The sequence below is a fragment of the Astatotilapia calliptera genome, chromosome 20, assembly GCF_900246225.1.
Source record: "Astatotilapia calliptera chromosome 20, fAstCal1.2, whole genome shotgun sequence".
Lineage (NCBI taxonomy): Eukaryota > Metazoa > Chordata > Actinopteri > Cichliformes > Cichlidae > Astatotilapia > Astatotilapia calliptera.
Genome location: NC_039321.1, coordinates 4,356,358 through 4,384,330, shown reverse-complemented (window position 1 = coordinate 4,384,330; position 27,973 = coordinate 4,356,358). Strand labels below are relative to the sequence as shown.

At 42.5% G+C, this 27,973-nt stretch overlaps 1 protein-coding gene across 3 annotated transcripts; it reads left to right on the top strand.

Annotated features, from left to right (window-relative positions):
* Positions 1-155: 155 nt before the first annotated feature.
* On the top strand, positions 156-27,973 carry grm6a (glutamate receptor, metabotropic 6a). Of its 3 annotated transcripts, XM_026154638.1 has the most exons (16): positions 156-484; positions 2,614-3,243; positions 7,272-7,488; positions 7,567-7,702; positions 8,998-9,152; positions 9,269-9,409; positions 9,501-9,701; positions 15,250-15,389; positions 15,489-15,611; positions 16,062-16,326; positions 16,422-16,657; positions 16,748-16,909; positions 17,015-17,164; positions 21,132-21,272; positions 21,359-21,474; positions 25,678-27,973. In XM_026154638.1, exons 2-15 carry the CDS (start codon positions 2,659-2,661, stop codon positions 21,446-21,448), a joined length of 2,742 nt encoding a protein of 913 aa, XP_026010423.1. In that variant the 5' UTR covers positions 156-484; positions 2,614-2,658; the 3' UTR covers positions 21,449-21,474; positions 25,678-27,973. The 3 variants fall into 3 exon arrangements, with proteins under 3 accessions (XP_026010423.1, XP_026010422.1, XP_026010424.1); XM_026154637.1 differs by having other exon boundaries at positions 7,272-7,702; XM_026154639.1 differs by lacking the exon at positions 156-484 and having other exon boundaries at positions 3,189-3,243; positions 7,343-7,488.

The following is a 27,973-nucleotide window of genomic DNA, read 5'->3' as shown; positions in this document are numbered from 1 at the left end:
CTTTTTGTCACACCTGACCTTCAGAGATCGACTCTAAAATAATCACTGGGCTAAATTAAAAAGCTAATAATAAAGTAAAAACATGTTCACGGAACACACACACCTACTTTCTCGTTGTGTGCTCGCAAAGACCCTCATTAACATGATTCAACCTGATTTGCGGAAACCTTCAAACAGCAGCGAGCAAAACGTGGTCCTCGCGCTGCAGGGAAGTCCTCAGCCCAGTCCTCATAAGGATGGTAAAACCAGTGCACGCCGAGCGTTAGTGTGCATGTTTTAATTAGACAGACAGACAGGCAGGTGGAGAGACAGACGGGATATTCAGTCCGCTGATTGGAGGAGCAGCAGGAGGTGAACCGGAGTTTGACTCAGTCGCCGGGACCAGCGGAGAGTTTACCGGAGAGGAGCGGCGGCTGTCTGCGGACCTGCAGGCGGAGCGGGTTCGGGACTGAGCTCGGACCGCGAGGAGAGGGATCCCGCTGCGGTGAGTGCAGAACCCGGTGAAGGAAAACCAGTCAGAGAAAATGATTCCAGCAGAACCAGTGAATGAAACCAGTCCACGATACAGCAGGACTATCAGGCGAACACGGAAAACAAGCTGCTTTTATGTAATGGTCAACTGTGAGGGTTATTTTTCTTTTAAACCCAGATAACTGATTAACCTCCGGGGAGGAGTGAATGTGATGTGCAGCACGCATTTGGCTGTGTAAACATTCAATGAGCTGAACTCATCTGATCAATATATTTGTGACTTAACTGATCAATAAATAGATACATGAAAGTGATTAATGTCTATGTTCTGATGGTCGCTCTATTACTGTTAAACTTTAGATTGCTTTTTTCAATAATATTGAATTTTTGGAGGATGTTGAGCTGAGAGATGCTTCTTGCCTCACACGCTGCAGATCATTTTTTCAGGACTTCCATCTTCCTCTTTGAAGACTCATTCTGTTGAAAGCCCCTCCGGCTCACTGATAACAGGCTCTCGCTGCTCTTCAGTAACCACCAGGCTCACTGGATGATCCTGTTAATAAAATCTTAATTTAAGATTAAAATATGACACATATCAAACTGACTTTCTACTTCAAGAACAAACTGAGCTGCTGATGGATCCAACATCCTTAATTAAATTCAGCACAGACATAAGTTTCTGACTTTCACTCAAAAGTAAAAAAGGTTAAGTCTGCATTTTTTTTCAGTACTAGGAAACAAAATTTTTCCATGAATATAGAGATAATGCTTTACCAGGGAGTGCTTAGTGAGAATACATCATCTGATCATTACTAGACTGCTAATCTAATCAGGAAGTGTTCCTCTGGGAAAATCAAGAAGGAAGGAGGAGGAAAAGATCTGAGTGAAGCTGGAGTCTCGTTAACATGGCTCGCACTTTTGTTTAATTTGTGTAAAAAGCGGTTTTTCTTTTTTTTATGGTGAGTTTGAAACATGCAATTAAGCTTATCTTTGGTCTTCTCTGGTGCTTTCATCTGCCACGTACGATGTGTCAAACTGCTGAAGGAGCAAAAAATAAAGAGTACAGTAGAGCTTAGAGATTTGGAGCATTTTATCTGATTCAACTTTAATTTGATTAGTAGTGTGTTAAATGGCAGTGATTATTGGAGTCATTCATCATTAGATAGTTTATTATTTCTAACGGAGGTTTGGAGACAGTGACACTGACAAAAGGATAAGAGGTGGTGCAAGGTGCAAAAGACAGCTCAGCGGTTTGGAGGCAAAGTTAGAGACATGAGGTTGAGAAGGTTTGGACATGTGCAGAGGAGCAGATATATTGGATAAAGGATGCTGAATATGAAGCTGCCGGGCAGGGGAAAAGGAGGAGCACAGAGAAGATTCATGGATGCAGTGAAAGAGGACATGCAGAGTGTTGAGGGGATGGTTTAGAGGGTGCAGTGGAGGTAGATGATCTGCTGTGGTGACCCCAAAAGAGAGCAGGTGGAAGAAGAAGAACAGAGCCAGCTTTTCCTCTGTTCCACTGGAACTGTGATTGCTAATAAAGTTTATCTCTTTAAAATGTTAGCACAGCTGAAAACTGCTGTGATCATCAAAGAGGAAGTAATAAATCTGGCGAACTGAGTGTGTGAAGCAACTGTGGGTTTGACTGTAGCCTCAAAATGCCCCTAAAAGCTAAACTGTGCGCTTGTCCTTTCACAGCCTCGCAGAGTTTGGCTCTGACCGTTTAATGAAGCAGCCATTTGAGGACCTGTGCCAGTTTCTGTTTGTATTTTGCTTATCACATTTTTGTGGTGATATGTGATAGCACAGCAAACACAAATTGTATCAAATTTATTTCATTTTGTTAATTTCCATCATGGAGCTGAAATAAAGTTCACGCCATCCTGTTGGCCATTATCAAACCCACACAAGCTGATTCTTCTGACTCTGAACTAGACACATTTTTTCCTAATGTAGTGAAATATTGCCTCTGTATGCCTACACAGAGAACCAGTCTAATGAGTTATGATTATTATGCAACAGTTCTGATCATTTTCAGGCTATATTAGATCAACCCAGGTCTTATTTTCTTCACAAAAACCAGGACAATCTTTGAGTCGTAGTGGAGTTACTGACACCACTGACTGTTTCTTGTCTCCTTAGGTTTCCACAGCAGGATGAAAGCTCAGTTCTGAACATCACCTCAGTATGACATCATCAGGCCCTGCCCTATCCTCTCTCCCCCTCCGCCATCATCGTCATCTTCATTACCTTCATGTCTTCTTCTGCACTTTTTACCAATATCATCTGTGGCCCCGCCTCCTGCTATCTCTCTGCCTCTGGACTGGTGGACAGGTGGTCCAGGTGAGCGCTTCTCACCAGCACTTCCACCCCCACTCCATAAAGATACCAGGTGACATCACTCTGGGCGGGCTGTTCCCCATCCATGCCCGCGGACCCCATGGTGTAAATTGTGGGGAGCTAAAGAAGGAAAAGGGGATCCACCGCATGGAGGCCATGCTGTACGCTCTGGACCAGATTAACAGCGACCCTGAGCTGCTGCCTAATATCACTCTGGGGGCACGCATACTGGACACCTGCTCACGGGACACCCACGCTCTGGAACAGTCACTGACATTTGTTCAGGCTCTTATCCAGAAAGACACATCCGACATTCGCTGCTCCAATGGCGAGCCGCCCATCATCCGAAAGCCGGAGAGGGTGGTGGGAGTGATCGGAGCATCAGCCAGCTCTGTGTCGATCATGGTGGCCAACATCCTGCGGCTTTTTGAAGTAAGAGCACACCTGTCTTTATACAGCATGAATATAGAGATTATAGCGAGTTAGCCCTAAAGATGGTTAAAATAACTGGAGGTTGTGAAGTATTGAACTAAAAACTGAGAGATTACTCAGTATTTACTCCACACAGAGCAAAATACATCAAATGTCTTGTTTTAGATTACATGGGGTTGCAAAAAGACTTCATAAACATACACTGGTGCTGGAGACTGGTGCACATATGGACTGGGATCCCTTTAAAGTAAGGTAATGAACAAGAAATAGAGTGGCTATTGGAGTATATGTATCACTGGCATCATTTGGATGTTAAAGAGCTTCTTGGTGGATATTCTTGAGCAGTTTGAATTTATAGAAAATAATTTTTGAAAAGCAACTGTGGAGGGGAAGGAGTTCAAACACAAAAGCTGGGCAAAATCCCAACATTGTTGGTCAGATTAAATCTGGTAAATCCAAAAATGGAGACCTTATTGTTTGTTAGATTACAATTACAAAACAATAAGTATAATTTCCCAGTCAGATTAGACTCTGCACAGTTAACAAAGGGATACTGCCATTGCATAATGAAACAAGAACACAGCAGTGTGAGTTAAATCAGGTGTAGAATGAAGTTCAGTTTATTTTATATTAGATCATCATTTACAACAAAAAATTGTTTAGAAAGTTGAGAATTTGTTAGTTTATTTTTTATTTTACTTCATGGTTTATTTATTTCATTTTTGAACGACATAAATTCTTCATGTAAGTGAAATTAAAATGTGTGTTCATTTGTATGGTGGTCTGAAAAACACGTGCAGAATTAGATTTGTTTTTTTCAAGTTCATTCTTTATTTATTATTTATACAGCACTGATCCATTCAAAGCAGTTTCTATTTCAAGATAAAAACCCTTGGACTCACTCTATAGAGAGAAGGCCAACTGTTCTCCTATTAGCAACATGAGGGAGAATAAAACACCCTTTTAACAGGAAGCCGCCTCGAGCACACTTAGAAAAGATCATAGGGAGACAACAAACAAAATAATAATAACACACATTGTTGATTTAGCCCAGGAGCCGATGATACCAGTACGAGGAGGTGTAAGAATAGCAGTGACAAAGCACAAACTACAAGAGACCAAAAACGCAAAGTTAATGATATTCAATAGTTATTAATAACACATAAATGCAGGGAGAGCAAAAGACAGCAGAGTTGGTTGAGGTGGTGAGTGCATTATAAGAAGCCCCCCAGCAGTCTGGGCAATATTGAAGCATAACCTTATGGATGGATCTCAGTAACCTCATTCAGCGCTGACGATAAGACCGTGACCCAGACTTTGACCTGTAAAGTTTAAAAAGTACCGGCTCTATCACAGAAGCCTGTTTGCATCATTCTTCATTAACATGAACTAAATGCAGGACTGAGATCCAGCAGGACAAATATGGAGACGAGTCCATGTGTGAGTCTTTGAGGAGATAGTTAGAGGCTGTCAGCGTTAGAGGCTGGATATCAGCAAAAAGGCTCAAAGTTAAAGGTTTATATATGCAGCCCAGCCGTCCCCAAACTTTTTTGTGCCACGGACGGTTTAATGTCAGACAATATTTCCACCACCGGCCTTTAGGTGTTGTGGATAAATGCAACAAAATAAAATGATACGACCAAAACATAAACTGTGGTATTTTTTTAAATATAATAATAAATTCTGTTTGTAATTGTGTAACTTTATTAGCAACGTCCTCCTGAAATGCACCGACAACATTGAGAGTAACACCCTCCTCTCTGCCCCTTAGTGCTCTCTGGTCACTATGGTAATGTGTAAATATTTATTTCAAAATAAGACACAAAACTACAACAGGGAAGACCCAGGGAAACTGAGTTAACAACAAAGCCCCTCAAAACCATAAATTTCACACCCGAGCCGGGTTTGGATGGAATATTGAGGTTGGTTTAGAAGCAAGCATCTGTGCTTGGTGATGTATCTGGGCCATCTGCAGGAAGCAGCTGAAGATCAAAAAACGAACCACAGCCTTTATTTATATAGAACTTCATAAAGTATTTAATTCTGAGAACTAAAGGATTACAAGGCTCAACAGAGCTGTGACCCTTTTGTGTTAAAAAGAAGCCTGAAGTTGTTCTTGGTTTCTTAATGATGAATATGAGTATACCCGCCACCACAACTTCTATAGATTAGCATTTTTGAATTGTACAATTTCTCTGAGTTGTTTCTTTTGGTTTCAAAGGGGCTGCATCAACTTAATCGACTTATGTAGGAGTACACTTTAGATCGCCGCTCTCTGTCATATATCAAGAGTGACTGTATTATAATAATTAAATGTGGTGTCTGGCTTTCATTTTCAGTATCTATAGTTCAGGTTTCCCATTTTGGGTGCAAAACTAAGAGCAGTCAAGTGTAGGTTGATTGTGCATGTGTGTTGTAATGGTGCTTTTTGCAGATGCCACAGACAAATTTCACCCACAGACCCATGCATATACAATATGTACGTATCTTCTAGGTGTGGATGGTGAAGACACCACTATCTTAAAACTGCCCTCCTTATAAGAGCTTTGTGGTCAGCAGGCAGTGGCTCTTGTTAGAAAAACATGAAAGGGCATTGGGTTCAAAGGTATGCTTTCAGATGATTGTGCAGTATTGTTTGGTTTCTCAGTCAGATCCGCCCCTCTTTCATAACAACCCAGACAGCAACGGCATTGATTTTACAACCTAGTAGGTGATGTCACGACGATCACGCCCATGTTTTCTATACAACCCATAACTTCTTATGGATTGTGTATATATATATATAAGGATGGCTAATCTGGTTTAACATACACTCTTAGAGACAGACAGGTACAGTAGGGCAGACAGTGAATGGATGAAGCCGTCTGGTTGGTGGATTAATGTTTTAAACAGACACTTTGTGTCTGGATGACTGACTGACTCTAATGAAAGCTTTTAATGACTCTGTTACGGGTGCTCTCTGTGTGCGTTTTTGTGAAGATGTGTGTCCTCAAATTAGGTCAGATTTTTAAAGGGTTTTTGAGCGTTCAGAGCCGGGTTTGAAGGTTCAGTCTAGAACCGGGTTTACACTCCTGACTGAGTGTCCGTGAACCACACACACGTGTCTCGGGTATATTTTCAGCAGCTGAATTTTAAAGCAAACCCCAGCAGAATACACGTAATCACACATTACAAACTTCAGCTTCTGGCACATATGGAGCCCCATCTGTATTAAATCATGACTGTTATGTTTTGACCGATGAATGGAAAGTGCACTGAAAGCCATTTTCTCCATTTACGTACTTTAAGCTCATGATTTGGGATGGGTGTCGTGCTCAGAGACACTGCTGCATGTATACTAGAACAGCCAAGTGTCAAACCACCAACCTTACAATTATAACCCAATGGATCCCATGAGCCATAGCTACCAAATTTAGCAAACTGGTCAATTAGCTGCAAGCAGCGTTATCTGCGTTAACGCCTTCTTTTATAGAGAACCGAAAGCTGAGAGGACCCGATCACCTGAGCACAGACCTGCACCCCTGCTAGGTGATGTCACAGAGAGTTGGTGGGGGGTTGATGGTGCCATGGAGCGTTCCTAGGTGCTCACTGTTGACATAAATTAAGTGCAGAGATAAAAGTGAAGGCTGTAAAGTGAGACTCAGTTCATGTCTGTTTCGCTCCACTGAGGATTCTCCCTGATGATGATGATGGCTGTCATAACGAGGTCTGCTCTCATTAATGTGAAGACCTTCATTATTTTGCTCACAGACACACACACATACACACAGGCGCAGTGTTGTGCGTTAATGTGATTGTTATTCTGTTTATTGAGGCTCTGACACACATTCTGCTCAGCTGTTACACAACATTAATCCTCTATGTGCGTGCGTGTGTGCGTATTGTGTTCCTGGCCTGTTAAACTCCAGCAGTGTCTCCAGTCTGACCAGTGTGTTTAATTTAACCTGAGCGCTGACTGTCAGGATAAAGGACGCGTCTTTGATCAGATTCTGTTTAAACCTGTCACCTGTTGGATGATTGTCTCTCAGATCCCTCAGGTGAGCTATGCATCCACAGCTCCGGAGCTCAGTGATAACAACCGGTACGACTACTTCTCCAGGGTGGTTCCTCCGGACTCATACCAGGCTCAGGCCATGCTGGACATCGTCAAAGCCATGGGCTGGAACTACGTGTCCACCCTGGCCTCGGAGGGTAACTATGGAGAGAGCGGAGTCGACGCCTTCATGCAGATCTCCAGAGAGGCTGGTACACAGAGCTTTCTTTCAACTTGCGTGTTTTTCCTGATCTGTCCATCTCTTGGTAACATCTTTCTTTTTATGTCAGGTGGGGTGTGTATCGCTCAGTCGGTGAAGATTCCTCGCGAGCCAACAGCTGGAGAGTTTGACAAGATCATCAAACGTCTGATGGAGACGAGTAATGCCAGAGGCGTGATCATTTTTGCCAATGAGGATGACATCAAGTAAACACACAAACACACAAACATCACTTTGTAGAAATCCCCTTTTTATTTATGTAGCAACAGTTCACAACAAGGTCCGTTTCATAACTGTCTCACTGTATGGTAAAGACCATGAAGTATTAAAGAGAGAACTACAATTACACAATCCCCAGTGAGAAAGCATTTGGCAACAGTGGGAAGGAAGAACTCCTTTGTAACAAGAAGAGATCTCCAACACACCAGGGGCAGCCATTTCTGGTGACATTATAGGAAGGTTCAACAATCCTATGGGAGCTTAAATAAGGGATGCTTCAGGATCAGCTGATTCAGCACTTACTTTAACCTTTAATAAAACCCAAACTGAGAGCTGGCTCCACTGATAGCTGAAGGCGCTGCCTCCCATTTTCCTTATTGAAACTCTAAAGAACCATAAGTAAGCCTGCAGTCTAAAAGCGAAGCGTTCTTTTGGTATAATATGACACTTTGAAGTCTTTGAGACACAATGGAGCCTGATCATGAAACTTTGTATGTGAGGAAAACGATTTAACAGGGAGCCAATGAGCAGAAGCCAATATGGGACACATATGTTCTCCATTTCTAGTCCCTTTCAGTAATCACTGCAGCTTTTTGTGTCCACTGAAGGCTTTTCATGGAGCTTTTAGAGCAACCGGATAATAAAGACTTACAATAGTCCAGCTTAGAAACAAATGCATGAACTAGTTTTTCATCAGCACTTTGAGACCAGATGTTGCTGATTTTGGCAATATTGCACAGATGAAAGTGGGCGGTCCTAGAAGTCTGTTTAACAAAAAACCCAACCTGACCACAACTAAGTCCATTAATCCTTTTACGTTTAGTCCAGATCAACAGTTTTGACCAGCAGTGCAGGTGATTAGACACTATGAAAAACCAGTGACCTCCAAAAACCACCAGCAGATATTTTACAACATTGTCATAATATGAAGAACTTATTGGAACTTTTCTCAGGTTTAACTGATTTTATTTTACTTCTCAACCGTTTAAGGTTGATGGAATTCGAAGTGTTCTGAAAATCTTGTTAATGCGATAACTCAAGAAGGAAGTCAGAATTTTCAAATTAATACCATAGTTGCATCTATTAAAAACTCAGATGAGTTTCAATCTCTTTGACCTTGACCTCAAGGTCAGAGGTCAAGTTTTCTGGGGAATGAGGCGACTTTGAAATCGATACCATATGTGTGTCTGCTCAGAGGCTGAGGAGTAGCAATGGCAGCGGACTCATCCTCATGTGTTGTCACATCACTTACTGTCTGATTCTTTCTGTCTCTTTCTGGTAGGCGTGTCCTTGAGGCAGCAAAACGTGCTAACCTGACGGGCCACTTCCTGTTTGTGGGGTCAGACAGCTGGGGTGCAAAAAGCTCACCGGTCACTGAGCTGGAGGATGTTGCCGAGGGTGCAGTCACCATCCTGCCAAAGCGGGCTTCGATTGACGGTAAAACCAAGAAAACAAAAACGCAACAGGCTGGAATCCCAAAAAGTTGATTCATCTGGACGTTTTCAGACTCGATGCTGTTTGTGTTTTATGCGTGTTATACTTTTGTTGTGCAGGGTTTGATCAGTACTTCATGACTCGCTCCCTGGAGAACAACCGCAGGAACATCTGGTTTGCTGAGTTCTGGGAAGACGATTTCAGATGTAAACTGACTCGGCCTGGAATCAAACTGGACCCCGATAAGAAGAAATGTACAGGTGTGGCTACACCTGAAGGGCGTCTGGGACCAGCTGTGAGTCAACTTATCGAGTAGTTTCCCATTATATGACACAGTGTGTGTTCCTGCAGGTGACGAGAGGATCGGACGGGACTCGCTCTACGAGCAGGAAGGAAAGGTTCAGTTTGTGATCGATGCGGTCTACGCCATGGCTCACGCTCTGCACAACATGCACCAGGATATGTGTCCCGGCAGCTCCGGAGTCTGCAACAACATGGACCCTGTGGAGGGACAAGTGCTGCTGAACTACATTAGAACCGTCAACTTCAATGGTAAGAAAACACGCAGACAAAACATTACACTGTTTTACGGTAACAGTGCTTTACCTGAAGTAAGGATACGAATGTGTCCTCATACTCAGACCTGGTCTTGAACCTTGGCTCGTGAGGCATTGTGGTTGCTAGCGGAATGGGCAGAGAGCTTGGTTTGGTTGCTATTGTAAAACTGGTTCCATGGACATAATCTCTCTGGGGAAAAAACGTGATGCCAACTGGGTGTAATTCGTCTCCGCACTCTGGAAACAAACCCTTGGAGAGCAGCTGGACTGCCTTTCCGGAGGTATCAAGGTTGGGATTCACACTACGTGGCAGTAGTAAGAAAAACAAGTGGCCCGAGGGGCGGATGCTGTCATATGTGGGTGGTAAACATTAAATTGGCATTTTTGAAGCACCAAAACACCTGAGGACCAGGATGTGGTCAGGTGTACATCTTCCACACTGAGGTTAAGAGGGGAGCAGAGCTTCAGGGCAGAATCAGTCCTGGCTGTTTTGAGTGAGAAGATGATTTGCATGCACTGACCAGGGATAACTGACAAGCAGTGGAAAGAATCCTTTGAGGAACTCCTGAAAGTGACGGATCTGTCCTTAATAGAGAAGGCTAATCTGTAAGACTTAGAGAAAAGCTCACACATATCCATGTACGAGTGTGCTGATGTGAGTCTGCAGGTGTGAACAAGATTCTTCTGAAGATGCTGAAGGCTCGGGACCTGACTGTGAAGCATCACGGCAGAGAGGAGACACAGGGAGGAGGCTCATGAATCATTTATGTTAACTAAGAGCTTAATGTTAACACAAATGGACGATACAATGAATGTGGCAGTCAAAGGTGTGCCATGTGGTGAAACGACGTTGGATTTCATAAATCAAACATATGCAGGGGGAGAAGAGCTACACTCAGACTGAGGAACATTGAGAGTTTATAGCAGGGAATGGGCTTTTCCTCCAGCTGTTGGGTCTTTAATGGACTCCTAAAGAAATTAACTAAAAGGTAGTAAAGTGAATATAAACATGTCCAGGTTGTCTGTGTACTGCTTGTAGACTTAGTACTGCAGGATTGTGTAGTTTGCTCTCAGTGCAACACGAGTGGAAGAAGAAGCTGCACAGCTCACATTTAGCAAGCAGCAACCTCGAGGGCTGAGGGTTGTTTTTTTTTAAAGCAACCATTTTTATGCAATCTATCATGTTTAAACAGACACAACAAAAACTGAAGCTCCTGCCAAGTAACCTTCAGCGATGCCACCAAATCCCAGGAACACACCCAATTTGACCACAGAAGGACAAAAGAGTAGAAAAAAAATAAAGCACAACATGAACATGAGACAGATGAATAATCTTCTGACTAAAATATTTACCGTATGACTGCAGTGTAGCCTTTTTCTCTCTTTTAATTCATATACAAATATGTTTCAGTCAATTCAATGAACTTTTTTCTGTTTTTGCCATCAAACATTTAGACGTTGATTAACCGTCAGCTGCTGGTCTTTTCATGACGTCCAATCATAGTTGGACTTTACCATGATGTCGGCTTGAGTTACATCTTTGTTTCATTAGTTTCTAATAAGAATGATTCCTTATTCCGGAGTTACTTTCTACAATCTCTGCATCGAATAAAATGTCAAATAAAATGATATAAACACATTTTTAGGCAAGTTGTTTGATAGAAAGAATAACAAGAAACCTCCATTTTTCCTACTGGAATAATTGACTTGACATTAATCAAGCAGCATTCCTGAGTCTGTAAGTTCAGCGTGCCACAAATGAAACAGAAGTGAAATTTAAATAACTCGTGTTGCAGCCTGTGCACGTCTGTCCACAGTCATGCTGCTGTTAGTTGTCTTTTAAAAAGAAAAACAGATAAATGTGTTTCATTCTGATCTCTGTTTCTACCTTTGTAAAGACGATTTGATCTTCGATCTCTAAAGATCTCTAATCTTTGTGGATCAATATCAACATTCACACGTCTACAGTTCAGTTTTTGCCGTTGTATCACAACCAGTTTTGACCAGAGAGAAGCTACAAAAAACTCTTTCTGTTATCAGAATCAGAATACTTTATTAATCCATAAGGAAATGATGTGGTTACAGGTGCTCGAAGACAATAAGAACAGCAACAGACTGAATTAAATTAAATAATACAGCATATTACAAAGTTACTGAATATAAGAAACAGCTCTGATACTTACAAATAGCTCAATTAGAGATATCCAGAATATTACAGAGATTAAATATACATGATTGACATTTTAATCTATTTAAATGCTGCATAAATGCGTTAACTGCAACTTTAGTTCAATTTTCAAGAGGAGTTTCACATTTTTAACCGTTAGCATTTCATAGACATCAGGGACACCAGCCGGGTGGTCTGCAGGATTTCACTGTCCCAGTGAAGGAGTCTCCATCCATCCATCCATCCAACATCCATTCTCTTCCATGTATCCTTATCGGAGTCGTAGAGGGGCTGGAGTCTATCCCAGCTACCACAGGGTCAGGGTACACCCTGGACAGGTCACCAATATGATGCAAGGCTAACACAAAGAGACAGACAACCATTGGCACTCACTTTCACACCTGTAAGCAACTTAGAATGAATCAACCAATCAATCTAACCCCATCGATGGGTTTTTATTTTTTGTTTTTTTAGCATCTCTCTACATCTACAGAAACTCCTCAGGACCAGGTTTTAGATTTTTTTTTTTCAAGCAACTGAACAAACTGTTCCTGTTAGACATCAAATCCATATTTTATAAAGATGTGAAGCTGCAGCAGCTGGAAGACCGAGAGGATTTCATCTGTAACCACCGGAGCTGCATGCCACAAAGCACGCCAGTCTCTCTCATTCCTTCGTCTCCCTCTACATAAACTTCATCTTCTTCAAATCATCAATATTTTATCATTTTAGTCCAACTGTGTTCTTATTTTTGGTTCTTTCTGATTTTTAGGAGATTGAACTTTAAGAAAGGCTGATTTTTGGTTCTGTGAGACTAGACACAAACCTGAACAGGGACAACACAACCAAAGTTGAATCCTGCAGACAGACACCTGGTGGTCATGTGATCTCTGAGGCCCTCTCATACTAATATTGGGATTCTTCTCTATAATGAAAATATTGCATCATAAAGAGCAACAGAGTACGAGGAGCAGTGTTTTGAGTTCATGTTCTCTTCATTTAGACTGAAAGTTACTTTTAAAGGAGAGCCTGCTGATATATTGATATATTCGGTTATTACTGTAACCTCGGTGTTATGGGCAGCGGGTGCTGAAGGGGGATTGTTTGCTCTGATTTTTCAAGTTTTATTTATTTAAAAAAATAACAAAGTGCCTTGAAATCATAATAATTCTTATTTTTAACAGTAATAATCACAATAATGACCAGTTTAAGGTACTTTTTATTGTAAAATCGAGTCTTTATAACATTATTGTGAACTACACAATGATCGACAATCCCATTTGAGGAGCACTTGGTAACACTGGGGAGGATAATATTATTACATTGAAATCTATGTAACTATGTAATAATAGGCAAGAAACTGGGGATAATAATGTTATAATAAATTAATGCCTTTGAAGCAAAACCAGTTTTTATAGGACAGTAATATATTTGTAACAATGTCATAACCTGCTACCAATAAAATGACAATATCTTTGCATAATGTGCAAATTTTTATAAAGTGACTCGTGAAGAGTCAAAATTTCACATTTATATCTAATTCCATGTTAATAGCCTATTAAAGTAAACCTCAAGAAGAATGATGATAACCTGGAAACACATGTGATCGTTTATTTATAATTCCCTAAACAATGCAAAACTTCATTGTTCATTCTTAATGTGGAATTAGACAGAAACAGGACCACCATGCATGTTTTCAGTTAATATCACACAATGTTAAACACATTATTTATAATGTTACTTTCAAACAAAAAATACTACTGCAGACATAAGGTAGGATTTATTCAACCATTATTACATGGTAATAATATCTTGAGCCACGGGGCTCAAGAGTTGGGAGTTCGCCTTGTAATCGGAAGGTTGCCGGTTCGAGCCCCGGCTTGCACAGTCTTGGTCATTTTCTCCTTGGGCAAGACACTTCACCCGTTGCCTACTGGTGGTGGTCAGAGGGCCCGGTGGCGCCAGTGTCCGGCAGCCTCGCCTCTGTCAGTGCGCCCCAGGGTGGCTGTGGCTACAATGTAGCTGCCATCACCAGTGTGTGAATGTGTGTGTGAATGGGTGGATGACTGGATATGTAAAGCGCTTTGGGGTCCTTAGGGACTAGTAAAGCACTATAAAAATACAGGCCATGCCATTTATCCTAATATGGTATGGAATCAACCAATATTATGCTCATACTATGAGGTTATTGCCACATGTCAAGATATAGAAAATTACCATTTTATTGCTGGCAGGTTATGATGTTGTTACCAAAACATCACTATACTACTACAAACTGGTATTGCATTACAGGCATTCGTTATTACCTGTTCTTACCCAGTTACATACATTTCAATCTGATATAAAACCACTAAACGGCTAAAACCACTGTTGACGCAAGATAAATATTTGGATATTACTTTGGCAATTTCCAGTAATTAAGAGGTAAAAATTTGTTTCCATACTATTACTGCCTTGTTTCAGCTTATTACCACACTGTCACCATGTTATTACCAAGTTGTAATGGAAATGACTCTACGAGGACAACACGTTCTGGATCAGCTGGAGTTCTCTATCTTCTGATCGCTGCGTGGTTCAGGTGTTGGTTTAATTTCCACAGCTGGTTTTTGTTTTTATTCAGAGTCACGGAGAGATAATAAGTTAATGCACTTTGCCTGTTTCCCCTGTGGACTCGGTCTTTCTGATGTACCGTGTGTGTGTGTGTGTGTTAATAATTAAAGGATGCAGCTGCTGAAAACTCTGAAGAAGCTTTCTGCTTAAAGGACTAGCGAGAGAGTTGTGAGAGTTGAGTGAATGTGCTGCAGTTACAGGCAGTAAAGGTAGTTCTGCTCTCTGTGATCTGCTGAACTATTCAGGATAAAATCAGATTTAATACAACCATGAATTTCTGATGTCTTGTCTGTATGCACAAATGCAAAAAGACCAGCAGGTTGGCTTGTGTTGGGATAGACCTCAAGAGCAGTTAAACCAAAGTTAAACCAACACAGAGCTTTGAAAGTCAGAGGTAATCCCAGCAGGAAGTCCAGCTCTGTCAAACTGATCCTTTAAATCCCTCCACCTGAAGCTTCAGTGTTCCCTTTGGGTTCATTAATATGTTGATTCATTCTGTCCTACTGTCAAACTGGATTATGTTCCTGCTATTTCTTTCAGCTCAGGTCCACGTCCATGTGAGAATGACCAACTTTTAGCTAAGTGTCCTAACTAGCTACACTCTGAGTTGTTGGGTCTTTAACTGTCTTGTCCAGCTTTCTATCAGCCAAATAATGTAGTTATTGTGCAGCTGGGTGTAGCTGCTGTTTCCCCTTAAAGTGGAGATGCCACATGTGGCCTCACAGAGATGAGCTGTTAAAGGTGACGTGGCCTGTCTGTCTCGCAGGAAGTGCTGGTACAAGCGTTTTGTTCAACGAGAACGGAGACGCTCCTGGACGCTACGACATCTTCCAGTTTCAGATGACCAATCACAGCCACCCTGGCTACCATGTCATCGGCCAGTGGACCAACAATTTGAGACTCAATGTAAGAAGAGTGAACATGAAAGTACTCCTGCTGGGTTTTAGTGTTCTGTCTTTCTTTGTGTGGCTGTATGCCTCTCTCTTTCTTCCTGGGTGTCTGTAGCTGGAGGAGATGCAGTGGTCAGGAGGGGATAGATCCGTTCCAGAGTCCATCTGCAGTTTTCCTTGTAAACCAGGAGAAAGGAAGAAGATGGTGAAGGGGGTTCCTTGCTGCTGGCACTGTGAGGTAAACGTGCAGCATGCATGCATCTTTTTATCTGAATTCTGAGAATTTATAATTAATTTGCTGTTTAGATCATCTTCGCTTTATCTGTGCACTATTATTAAAATTAGGAACATCCTGTCTTAGAGAAAGCCTGCAGTTGATGCAAGACGTTGCAGCAGAAACTAGAAATCAAAACTATTAGCTTCCTTTTATTGTCCCAACAAAATCTGACTACAGTTTAATATAACATCACTCTGCTGACATGCAAAGCCCTCAAGCACTAAGCTTCATCAGTTTTCTTCCTGTTAAAAAGATTTTTGTCCCTCACTGGCACCAAGTGTTGCACATTACAGATCACTGGATTCGAGTTTGTCTTCTAACCTGTCTTTTCTCTGATCGTTTGAATGTTGTGCTTCTAAAACCGATGACAGTCGTTCTTCAGTCTGAACAGTTTCTCTCCCCTGTCTGCAGCTGTGTGATGGGTATCAGTACCAGCTGGATGAGTTTAACTGTGAGACCTGTCCGTCAGACATGCGGCCGGTCCCCAACAGAACCGCCTGCCGTCCCACTCCCATCATCAAACTGGAGTGGAACTCTCCCTGGGCCCTAGTGCCTGCCTCTCTCGCTATGCTCGGTATCCTGGCGACCAGCGCTGTGGTTATCACCTTCATCCGCTTCAATGACACGCCCATTGTCAGGGCGTCAGGGAGGGAGCTCAGCTATGTACTGCTGACAGGTGTGTATCGGTAATTACATCATCAGCTGTGATGATGACGTCATCAGCTCTGAGGGTGCCGTCACCTGTCCGCCCCTCTCTCTCACTCGCTGCAGGTATCTTCCTGATCTACTTGATCACCTTCCTGATGATTGCGGAGCCAGGTGTGGTAGTTTGTGCATTCCGGCGCCTCCTGCTGGGCCTCGGCATGGCCATCACCTACTCTGCCATGCTGACCAAAACCAACCGCATCTACCGCATCTTTGAACAGGGCAAGAGGTCGGTGACCCCGCCCAAATTCATCAGCCCCACATCCCAGCTGGTCATCACCTTCATCCTCATCTGTGTCCAGGTGAGTCCACAGGCGCCACATGGCTTCCTGTTTCCGCCTATAGCATCTCCTCACATGATTCCCACTTTTTGTTTTCTGTGTGCGCGGCAGGTCCTCGGTGTGTTTGTGTGGTTTGGCGTCGTCCCCCCTCACACCATTATCGATTATGACGAGCTCCGCCCTCCGAACCCTGACCTGGCCCGGGGGATCCTGAAGTGTGACATGTCTGACTTGTCAATCATCTGCTGCCTCAGCTACAGCATCGTTCTCATGGTAACACACTGACCTGTAGCAGATACGTCAATGACCATCTTATAGAGCACAGATTCATCGATGTTGCTAGGCAACCTTTATCAATCCTGCTTGTTTCGCTGTTAGGTAACGTGTACGGTGTACGCCGTGAAGAGTCGTGGCGTTCCAGAGACGTTCAACGAAGCAAAACCAATTGGCTTCACTATGTACACAACCTGCATCGTCTGGCTCGCATTCGTACCCATCTTCTTTGGTACCGCACAGTCCACCGAGAAGGTAAGAACCAGGCCAAACCGAGCCAAGCTAGGTCAAGCTGCAACCAGAATCGGGTATATTTAAGAAGGCACGTACAAAAACATAGATATAATCATGTGACCTGACTTACTGGTTTGCATAGAGCTGTTTTGTGGTGGAGTGCATTACATACACACATTTACACACAGTTAATGCTGAGTAACGTGACGTTCAGATGCTGGAGTTTCACTCACCAAAACTAGACTGCAGACTTTTTAGAGTTAATCACACCGCGTTATATTATCTGTTAGATAATGGCATTAAGAATACTCCACAAGACACCAACAGCACAAATACAGTGAAGTGACCCAGTTCACTGGCACATATTAGCTGAAGTTCAGCAGAGAGTCTGAGCAGATGTGCTTCTAAAATGCATAATGTATTAATAATATGTAGATCTTTGAATTACATAAAAATAAAGCCACCATACTGCTGTTACGGTGGGGGGAAATAACCTAAGGATTACAAAGGCGTTTATGTAGCAGGTTGTAACATGTTTATTTCTGATCTAATTTCCTGTTTGTAGAAGATGATTCACTTTTGGACGCAGCCTCAGGTGGACATTCAAAGAACTGCAGTCAACTTGGTCAGAGCGGGCGGTACCAGGCTGACTGTCTTGTCAGCATATTGTTTTCAGGGTTAATCGAACTTCTCTGTCATGTTTTGGTGCTGGTGCCTCTGTGACGGACTTATCAGACAAACGCATGTCCATGCAGGAAGCCTGTGCTTTGATTGGACAAATTAGTTTTATTTTTATGCACTAATTACCAAATATCAGTCTAACACACAGGGTTCAAAATGTGAACGGTATGGCTGACATCATATTGGCTTCATCTGTTATATACATCAATAGATCCTCAGTTTTTCTTGTGACAGACCGTCAGGGAGATTGAACCCAGCAGACACATAAAAAGTCTTTTGATGCTAATATAAAAAATGCATTTCTTTACTCTCATTAACAAATAACCTGAAATGGTGAACCTCATAGGATCTCGTTACTCTTTAAGGAGGAAACCAGGAGTCACTGTTGAATTCTGGTGAGCTGTGCTTGAACTCATTTCTGAACTCGTCCTTCCTGCATGTCCGCAATAGGACCTTCATCATCACGCTGAGGAAGGTCATGTGATATAATCGCGAGCTGTGCCTAAACGCTGGGCTTATTTATTTACAGCCACGGGGAAACACAAATACGTCCTCACCTGCAGAGCGACGAGCTCCTGCTTTTGTTTCCTGTGAGGGGAAAATTAAAACTGTGAATTGACCCAGAAATGTGGTGAAAGCGGGTTTTAGTGTATGTGGTTTAGTCTGAGCTGAGGGAGGGACGAGTCTTTAATGCTGCAGATAAACCGGAGCAGAATTAGACACAAAGTGGAGGCATTTCCAGGCTGAGAGGGGAACAGCTGGATTATACAGATTATGGACAAACACAGGACGTAATTATAGAATAACTTTTTTAAACCAAAGTTACAAAGAGCTCCACCAAACAGATAAAAGAGACAATAAAAGACTAAAATAAGAGGAAGGAAAGAGCAGCGTCAGAAAGAAGCACGTCCAGCAGATTTATCTCAGAGCGGAGAGGAAACCACAGGGGAAGAAGAAAAGAGGCTTCTGGGAAGAAGAGATTTAACACGAGTGCAAACATAAAGATACAGAGCAGACCATCCTCGTGTGTTTTTGCTTCTGCTCTTTCCACTTTAATAGCTCGGATCCTGTAGCCTGAGGTCACCGCTTAGGCCAAACTTTCATGGTAACAGCACAGTTTGCAGTCCTGCTGAATGATTTGGTGACATGTTGTCTGCATGTTGTGTGAAGCTGTACAGCAGACCACAGCAGCCAGTCTGGCAGGTGTTTCATTAGACCTGCACTGAGCAGCCCTCCTTCCAGCTGAAAACCAACCAGAGCTGCCAGAAACAGCACAGAGGTGAAGCACGAGCCAGATTTCCTCCGTGTTGGAGTCGATCAGCTCACACGGGCTCCTGCCTGTCACCGTCAGCCTGAACGGAATAAGCTGCCGTCACCACGGAAACCGAGAAACGCTAAAACTACATTAAGTGCGATTGTTTGTTTGTTTGTTTGTGTAAAATCCAGGAAAGAGTGTGCGATATTGTGGAGGAGCAATCACTAAAATTAGAATTAAAATCCTTCCGCCTCCTCCTCTTTTGTTCCTCCTCTGCTCCTCCTGCCTCACTCTGATAACATTCAGTCCTCCTCGCTCCTCGTCTCTCCTCCTCCTGCCTCAGAGTCGAGGAGTGACGGATGCTGGATGGAGGAGAAAATAAAAGAAGCTGTTTTTATTGTCGTCTTTTTTTTTATCTGAGGCCGAGAGAACAAACACGCACACAGAGCTGCAGGAGGATTAACGGAGAGAGGGAGCGTGTGTGGTTTTACTCTGACTGTGGGGACATAAATCTGTTTACACACTGTGGCCACTCGCCTCTCTTCTGGAGACAAAAACAGGTTCCTGTAAATCACTGCGGTTCAGCAGTAAGACTTCGAGTGAAGGTCAGACCCCAGAAAGCGAATCCAGCTTAGTGTGATATCGTCTGAAGTGATGGAAACACAGCTGTGTGGTTGAGGGAATTAACATGTCTGCAGGAGTTCACACGCACTTAAATAAAGCAACGCGATGGAAACTTGCTGGCACTGTGTTTGTGGGTTCCTGTGCGTGCTGCAGTGTGTGTGCTGTATGTATTTTATGTCCTCACATGTCACACACAGCATTGTGCAAATGTCCTGAACGCTTCCTTTCTTTATTTTTTGCTTCCAACAAGCCAGAGTTATTTTTTTAAACTGGTCTTGAACCATCGCTCGTCAGGCTTTCTGAAGAGGTTTTTCTTTGGACATTCGCTGCTTTTTCTCTCATTTTCAGTCCAGTTTCTGTACCTCATCATTTTTTTATTCATTAAAGATCTTAATGTTGACCAATGAATCATTCAGGCATAAAAACTCTCTCTATGGAAGTGTAGTGTCTACACATAACAGACAATTTTGTTTTGTATATTTAGGCACTGCTACTAACACACAATGTACTCACATTTCTTTAGCCGAATCTAGGAAAAATGGCAGAGATAACAAAATTTGACTGGCATGAAATATTATTTATGCACCGACGAGGTGATTCACAACGAGGTTGTAGCTGAAAACGTGGCATATCTCAGCACCGTGAGCAGTTCTCTTTCAAATTTGAGGAAACTAAACAAGTAGAGGACAAAAGAAGAAGTGACAGGCGTATAGAAACATCTACAGCAGATGAACCTTCAGCTGATCTGTCTACTGTTCGCTGAAGCCTCAGTAAAAAGGGAGACAGGAAGAAGAAGCTGAGGTACCAAATTATTCCTGAAGACTACTTAAAGAAATTACAGAAAGCTGCCTTGGAGATTTCAGCATGTGTTGAAGAACAAAAGTATTCATAACAAACTTTTATTTTCCAGCTTGTCAGTCTTGTACAAATTCAGTTTTTGTCTTAGTTTCTGTGTTTCCATCTATGTTTCTACTTGTTTTGATAAATTTCCTGTTTCACGTGAAGCATAAACTGGTAAACTGCACAGCAACACCCAGTACTGTTTACACCTCCGTGTTGCAGTGTGTGTTTTTGCATATTTCACAGGTGCACCAGTAAAACATTCGAATAGCAAACTGGTCGTCCAGTTGTGACCTTTAAAAAAATGTCCCTTTAAGCCTGATTTGGTCACAAATTGATTGAAATTCTTCTTTTCAGGCTGTTACAAAGGCTTACTGAACTCCGGGCGTTCACCGATATCCCACTGAGCAATTTTCTGCTGATTGGAGTTCTAAAGAAAATCTGCCTCGACCATGAAAAGTTTAAAAAATCGTGACTGTTGGTGAATCTGCTGGACGTCAGGGTTGCTAGAAGTCAAAGTAATGAATTTGTACAGAGGTCACCTTTACGTGGACAAACGTTCTTCAGCATCAGCCTCTCTTTCCACAGATGTTCATCCAGACAGCCACTCTTACCGTCTCCATGTCTCTCAGTGCGTCCGTCTCTCTCGGGATGCTCTACATGCCCAAAGTTTACGTTATCGTTTTCCATCCCGAGCAAAACGTCCAGAAGAGGAAGAGAAGCTTCAAGGTCTGAGAGCATCTTCGTCTTCCTGTCGTTGTCGTTGCTTCCAAGTTGCTGTGTTGCCTCACAGTTGCTGTGTTGCTGTGTTGCAGGCTGTTGTCCAGGCTGCCACATTGTCTCAAAAATCTACAAGTGACAAACAGAATGGAGAGACAAGGATTGAACCTGACAGAACGCAGTAATGCTGCAGTAATACTACAAACTAAAGGTACTGAAACTACAAACTGTACACACTGACGATCGGCCTTTGTTTGAGATGAGTCTTAAATGTGGGATAATTAGAGCTCCCCTTTATTGCCATTGGTAAACTTTTCCAATATTTAGCTTCTTCCTGTCAGCACAGTTTGTTCGGCTTATGAGGCATCTCACAGTGCCCTCTGGTGGTGGTTCTTTTGCTAACGCAACAGTGTGGTTAACCTTCAGCAACTGCCCCTCTAACACCAGTGTTGGATGAGTGGATGAAGCTGTCCACAGAGGCTGAGCCTTTTTTCTTTACCAGGCTGTTAGGTCTCCTAACATGTGAGTTTATGATAATTCACTCATTTTTAGAGGCAGCTTCAAGTGGCCATTAAAGGAATTGCAGTTTTTTGCACTTCCACCTTTGTCTGGTACTAGTAAGAGACGGGCAGGATGTGAGGAAACACAACCCTGAAGCTGAGATGACTCCAACACTCATGTGAATTTATTCTGCTGGTTTGCTGATAGTCCAAGACTCCTGCATGGATGGCAGGTGGAGGTTACATGTGTCTAATGAACAGAAGGCAGACGACTCCTGGCTCGTGGAAGCCACTGCAGATATTTTTGGAGCTTCTGATGAATATTTCAGCCGCTGGTTAAAGATTTATCTTGATGTTAACAGCTGAGGTTCTTTGTCCTCAGAAGCAAGGCACTAGCACTAACGGGTGGCGGTTCTATTCCCTGTGGAACAGGGCTTAGCGTAGCGTCTTATTCCTCTTCTGTATTCTCTGCTGGCTGATGCGACTGCTACCTTTCTCCTCGGGGAAAAGCACCAGACTGTTAGCCACAGGGTGAACTTAAGAGAGCAGAGGAACACCATCTTTGCATGTCCAGTGGTTTCCAGTGTTGTGTTTGATCAGCTTTCAACTGTTACACAACTCTGATTATTGCTGATAAAGAGGTTCTGCTGCTTCTAATTTGGGGTTTCATGTTTTCAAATTTGAAACCCTAATCGATGGATACTCCACAGCTGAGCTCTCATTCACTTCAATACAAACTGCACGTTGTCCATGTACTCAGCTCCTAAAGTACATTTCTGAAGGCAGACCATAACGCAGACACAAAGCATTAATAGAAAGGGATGCCAACACAGAAGATGGGTGGGTGAAGTGGAGCAGGAAGGATAAAAAGTGATTTAAAAAATGCATTTTTCTGCACTTACAAGAAGTCATAATTACTGCATCTTCTAGGTTTTTTTTTTTTATTTGCTTCAAACTTTGATATATAAGTTCAAGACATTAAGATTGAAGTTCTAGTCGGTTAAAACTGTTTTTATTATCCAAAATCTGCAGAAAAAAATCAAGACTCATCAGACCAGGCAACGGTTTTGAGCCTTCTATTGTTCAATCAGTGGTCCCCAACCCGTCCGTGAGTCGCTTGGTACCGGGCCACGTGAAGCTCGGGGGGCAAATTTATGGTTTTCAGGGTTTTTATAGTTAACTCGGTTTCCCTGGGTCTTTTCCTGTGTTGTAAAATGGTAAATGGCCTGTATTTGTATAGCGCTTTAATAGTCCCTAAGGACCCCAAACCGCTTTACACATCCAGTCACTCACCCATTCACACAGTGGTGATGGCAGCTACATTGTAGCCACAGCCACCCTGAGGCGCACTGACAGATTTGTAGTTGTGTCTTATTTTGAAAGAAATATTTACACATTACCATAGCAACCAGAGAGCACTAAGGGGCAGAGAGCAGGATGTTACTCTCAATGTTGTTGGTGCATTTCAGGTGGACACCATTAATAAAGTTACACAATTACACCGTGAATTCGTGTTTATTATTATATTTACAAAATACCACAGTTTTTGTCTCAGTCGTATCGTTTTATTTTGTTGTATTTATCCGCGACACCTTAAAGGCTGTCTGACATTAAACGGGTCCGTGGCCCAAAAAAGGTTGGGGACCGCTGCCTCAGATCACCTATCTTCATTTTCAGGCACATAGATTCTTAAGATCAGGAACTGAATCTCTAACCAAAAATGTCAAAAGCTAAAATGACTTTACTTTTATGAAACAGGAAGTTGTGATGTTTTACAGTGTGCAAAGAGTGTGAAGTGTAAAGCCCATGTCAGTCAGGATTTATGTTTGTATCCTGCAATTGTCTCAAACCTGATTGGCTGATATCCAGTTTGTTCTTAATAAACAACAGCACGATGTTACACTCCCACCACCTGCCTGTAAATAGCAAATGTTGTAGCACTAAACTTTTAATAAATGCCCATGTTTGGTTTTTTTTCTAATTTTGGAATTTTTGTTGAATAAGAGATGTGGAGTAGGATCTTTTAACACTTCATTATGTGTCACTGGTAGATCGTGCTCAGCTGTTTGCAGGTCGGACAGAGAATCAGAGCAGGCTGGGTGTAACACCGAGCACATACCTGTGTGTCAGTTCAACAGCTAGGTTTGCTCTGCCCTTATAAGACATTCAATCTGGTAAAGTGGTGACATACTGTCAGTCAGATATGGGTCACTCTTCTGCTGGTGTTTTCTACAGCTTCAGTCAGAAACAACAGTGAGAGAGAGAGAGAAATGGACAGTGCATCAGCTACGTTTTCTTTAAATCATATTAATAGTTTCATTGTCATTTAGAAAATGCTTCACATTTGGAAATCCACAGATAAAAGCAAGTATCAGCACACTGCGTATAATAAACACCAGTGTGTGTGTGTGTGTGTGTGTGTGTGTGTGTGTGTGTGTGTGTGTGTGTGTGTGTGTGTGAGTGAGAAACTGCGTATAATAAACACCTGTGTGTGTGTGTGTGTGTGTGTGTGTGTGTGTGTGTGTGTGTGTGTGTGTGTGTGTGTGTGTGTGTGTGTGTGTGAGTGAGAAACATCACCAAGATTAAAGAGTGCAACTAAACCAAACTAAAACTACCTGATTATTTATGACAAGGTTGAACTTTAAGATGTGTTTTCAGCCAAAACATCTATAGGAGGCTGTTGCACCACCTCAGTGCAGCCTGGTGGTTTTGTGTGGGTAGCTCCCGAAATGCACAAAACATTCGTCCTTTGGTCTCGTGTGGACCTTTCAGCACCAGTTACATCCTGTAAATCTGGAGTTTTACAGTAAATGCACTGGAAAGACTACATCAAACCAGCTTCTGGTTCTTGCAGTCTGGTCAGTTTGTAATAGATGTGAGACTGCAGAGAAAAGTGAACAATGGAAAACTAAAGATTACTGATGATTTTAGCTCCGCCAGCTAAAGGCATGCAGGTATCACTGGGTCCAAGTTCATGTCCTTGGAGGTTCATATATGGACCATGTGCTAGTCAGTGGTACCCTGACCGCTGTTAGGTACCAGGTTAAAATCCTCACATTACTGTCAGTCATATCCTGATGCACTGGGTCCTCAGTTCATCCTGGTCCAGGACAATGTCAAGGCCAGTGTGTGTAGACAGTTCCTGGATGATTAAGCTTCTGACAGGACAGACCTGCATCCAACTGAGAACCTCTGGGATGTTATGCATCCAAATAACACCACAAACTGTACACTGTACACTCACTAATCATCTATTGTTGACTTCTACAGAAAAATGAAGAGGTTGCATATTCAGATATGTTTAGTTGCCATCAGATTAATGAAACGAGCGCATGTCAGACATAAAACTTCTTTCACCTCATTGTCTGATCGACTCCTGCTTCTTTCTGTTCAGACGTGTGCATGAGATTCAGGCATCATACCATTAGAGGTTTGTGTGCCCACCTGCAGCAGACTTTCAGATCCACACTGCAGAAGACAACCCATCACTTTCAGCGTGGCTCGTTGCTCCGATAAATAAATACCAACGTCTGCTGACTGCTCAGAGTGCAGCACAGCAGCTGGCTGTCAGCCTCACCTGCCTTTAGTTCAAATCAATTTTATTTTCAGTCCCAAATCCAAAGTTATGTAACGCAGAGCCACTTTTTCATAGGAAGGTCAAGACCTTCGGTATTAGAGTGAAAAAGCCAGCCATTCTCCACTGAGCATCAGATTAGTGCCCCTGCTTTACATGAGCATTCAGGAAGTGTTGTTTTTGGTGTTGGTGACGGAGGGTGGGCCGTCACATAGGCAGGCACTTTCACACAGTTAAAAATTAAATCAAAAAGGAAATGTGAATAATAATCAGGACTAATGGAAACGTGTCAGGTAACACGACTCAAGCACTCACTCGTTTTTTGCTTTTTTCCCCTTAGGTAGCTGTGGACCAATCCCCATGCAGAGCCTGATGACATCATCATGAAGATCACATGGTCACACACACACACACACACACACACAGAACAACAGTACACTCAAGTGCATAATATTATGTCAAAATGAAACTATCTGCTGGAGCATCAGGGGTTCCTGTGGGTTCAGGCAGAAAATCTTCATCGCTCATCTGTGAAACTTAAATACGAACAGGAAATGTTACAGAGACGTGCGCTAATTGGCTCAAATGATTGGCTGAAGCATAACATTGGTCATTATGTTGACGATGCTCTGTTGTCACTAAAGAGATAATATCAGTGAGGACAAAAAGTCACAGTGGATCCTCTAACATCTCAGAGAGGTCACGCTGAAGCGCCTGTAGCCTCTCCCTTTGATTAAAGCCACACGGTGACCTTTCCACAGCTCTCAGATAACCAGGTAAACCTGAGAACTTCCTGTCTGAAAACAACCGACAACTTAACAATACAAACAGAAGATTTTTGTCTCATGAAAGTGAAAACCTGAATGGGTTAAACTGGTCCACAGCCCCGTTTGTGGCATATCCTGTGGTCAGTCTGATTGGCTCGGCTGTTCATCCCAAGGTTCACCCCCCCCCACCCCACCCCCCACCCCCTCGACTTTCAGATAAAGCAACACCGGGAGCCTCATTCATAACCATTACATACACACAAAACTAGGCCTGAAACAGTACGGCACAGGTAATATTTGTGATCTAAACTCTCATTTTGGAAACGAGGGAAAATGAAACAGAAATACGACACATTTTATTTCTCACTTTCATCATTCCAACTTATTCCTAAACACTGAAATCAGTCATTTTATCATCATTTTCTCCTGCATTAAACCTTTCAACTAAATCAACCAGCTTAAACTTCAAATCAAATTCTGTTTACCACGGTCACCATCACACTCACCAGCCCTGGAGTGCAGATGAGAGGCCCAGGCTGTGTGCTGTGACTCGGAAAAGGTAAACCTGAGGATTTCCTGCCAGGACTGTTTCTTTTTTTTTATTATTCCTTTTACACTAATTATATTTGGTGATATAGCTCTGTTCTGGGACACGTCCGCTCTTAAAAGCAAATATGTGTAAAGCCTAAAGGCAGAGAACTAAACAGAGCAGCCACCGGTGACAGTGATTGTTTAAGTCAGAAGTAGCATGAAATAGAGGTGTTGGGGTGGTGGTGGGTATCAAAGTGGCTTGCAGAGATTTTTCAAAAAAGGTGTGCCGAATGGCACGCACTGGAGTGAGCTGATATACTGGAGTTGCTGGCTGAGCTTGACTGAGTGGCAAACCAGAGCTAATGTTATGTCTACTTAGTGGAGTAGCTCAAATGAAATGCATTATGATGCCGGGATGTAGCAGCTGGATTCTGGAAAATCAGACTCAGTTTTTCCCCAATATTAACCTGTTAACCTGTCAGAAATTTTCTTCACCTCACACAAAAAACACGATCACCGACTAACCAAGAAAACCAAGTCCCAGTTTTAGTGGATCACAAAACATTTAATAGTTGTGAGATTTTTTTTATTTCAAAAAGGAATTTTCATATTTTCTAGGAAATATTTAAAGACTTTTTTTGTTTAAACTTTGAAGAAATCCAATATCTCAAATTATCAGGACATTTCATTCTGTCCTGATAAGTAAATCATTAAATAACTTACTATTAAGACAGCATAATTACTGTGTATCTCTCAGTCTAGTTGGTTGCTGAAAAACCTGGCTGTTCAGAGTGATGTATAGACGCATATTAATGGAAGGTCGGCTGTAAGGTAAAGGTATGCCTTGAGAAAAGGCAACAGGGATGACCACAGCCTCGAAAAGATTTACGAGAAAAGTCAGTTCGAGAATATAAGAGCTTCACAAGGATTGGGCTAAGGCTGGTGTCAGCGTGTCAAGAATCACCACTGATGCATCGAGTCACTCCTGAACCAACGACAGCACCGTAAGCATCTTACCTGGTCAAAGGAGAAAAAGAGCTGGACTGTTGAGCAGTGGTCTGGTTTTAGAAGAAAGCACATTTTGTGAAAGTCCAATCCTAGGATGCTAGAGAAAGTCCCAGAGTCTGGAAGAAGAGGTGAATCCAAGGTGTTTGAAGTCCAGAGTGAAGTTTGGAGTGTCGTATCATCTACTGTTGGTGGTCACCCACTGTCAGGTGCCATTCGGTTCATCTGGACGCAGCATTTTCAACAGGAAGAACATTTCTTAACATTTCTTAAGTCATCCAAGTGAGTTCTTCAGTCTTCAGCTGACTGCAGGTTTCCCCAGCGCTATCAACA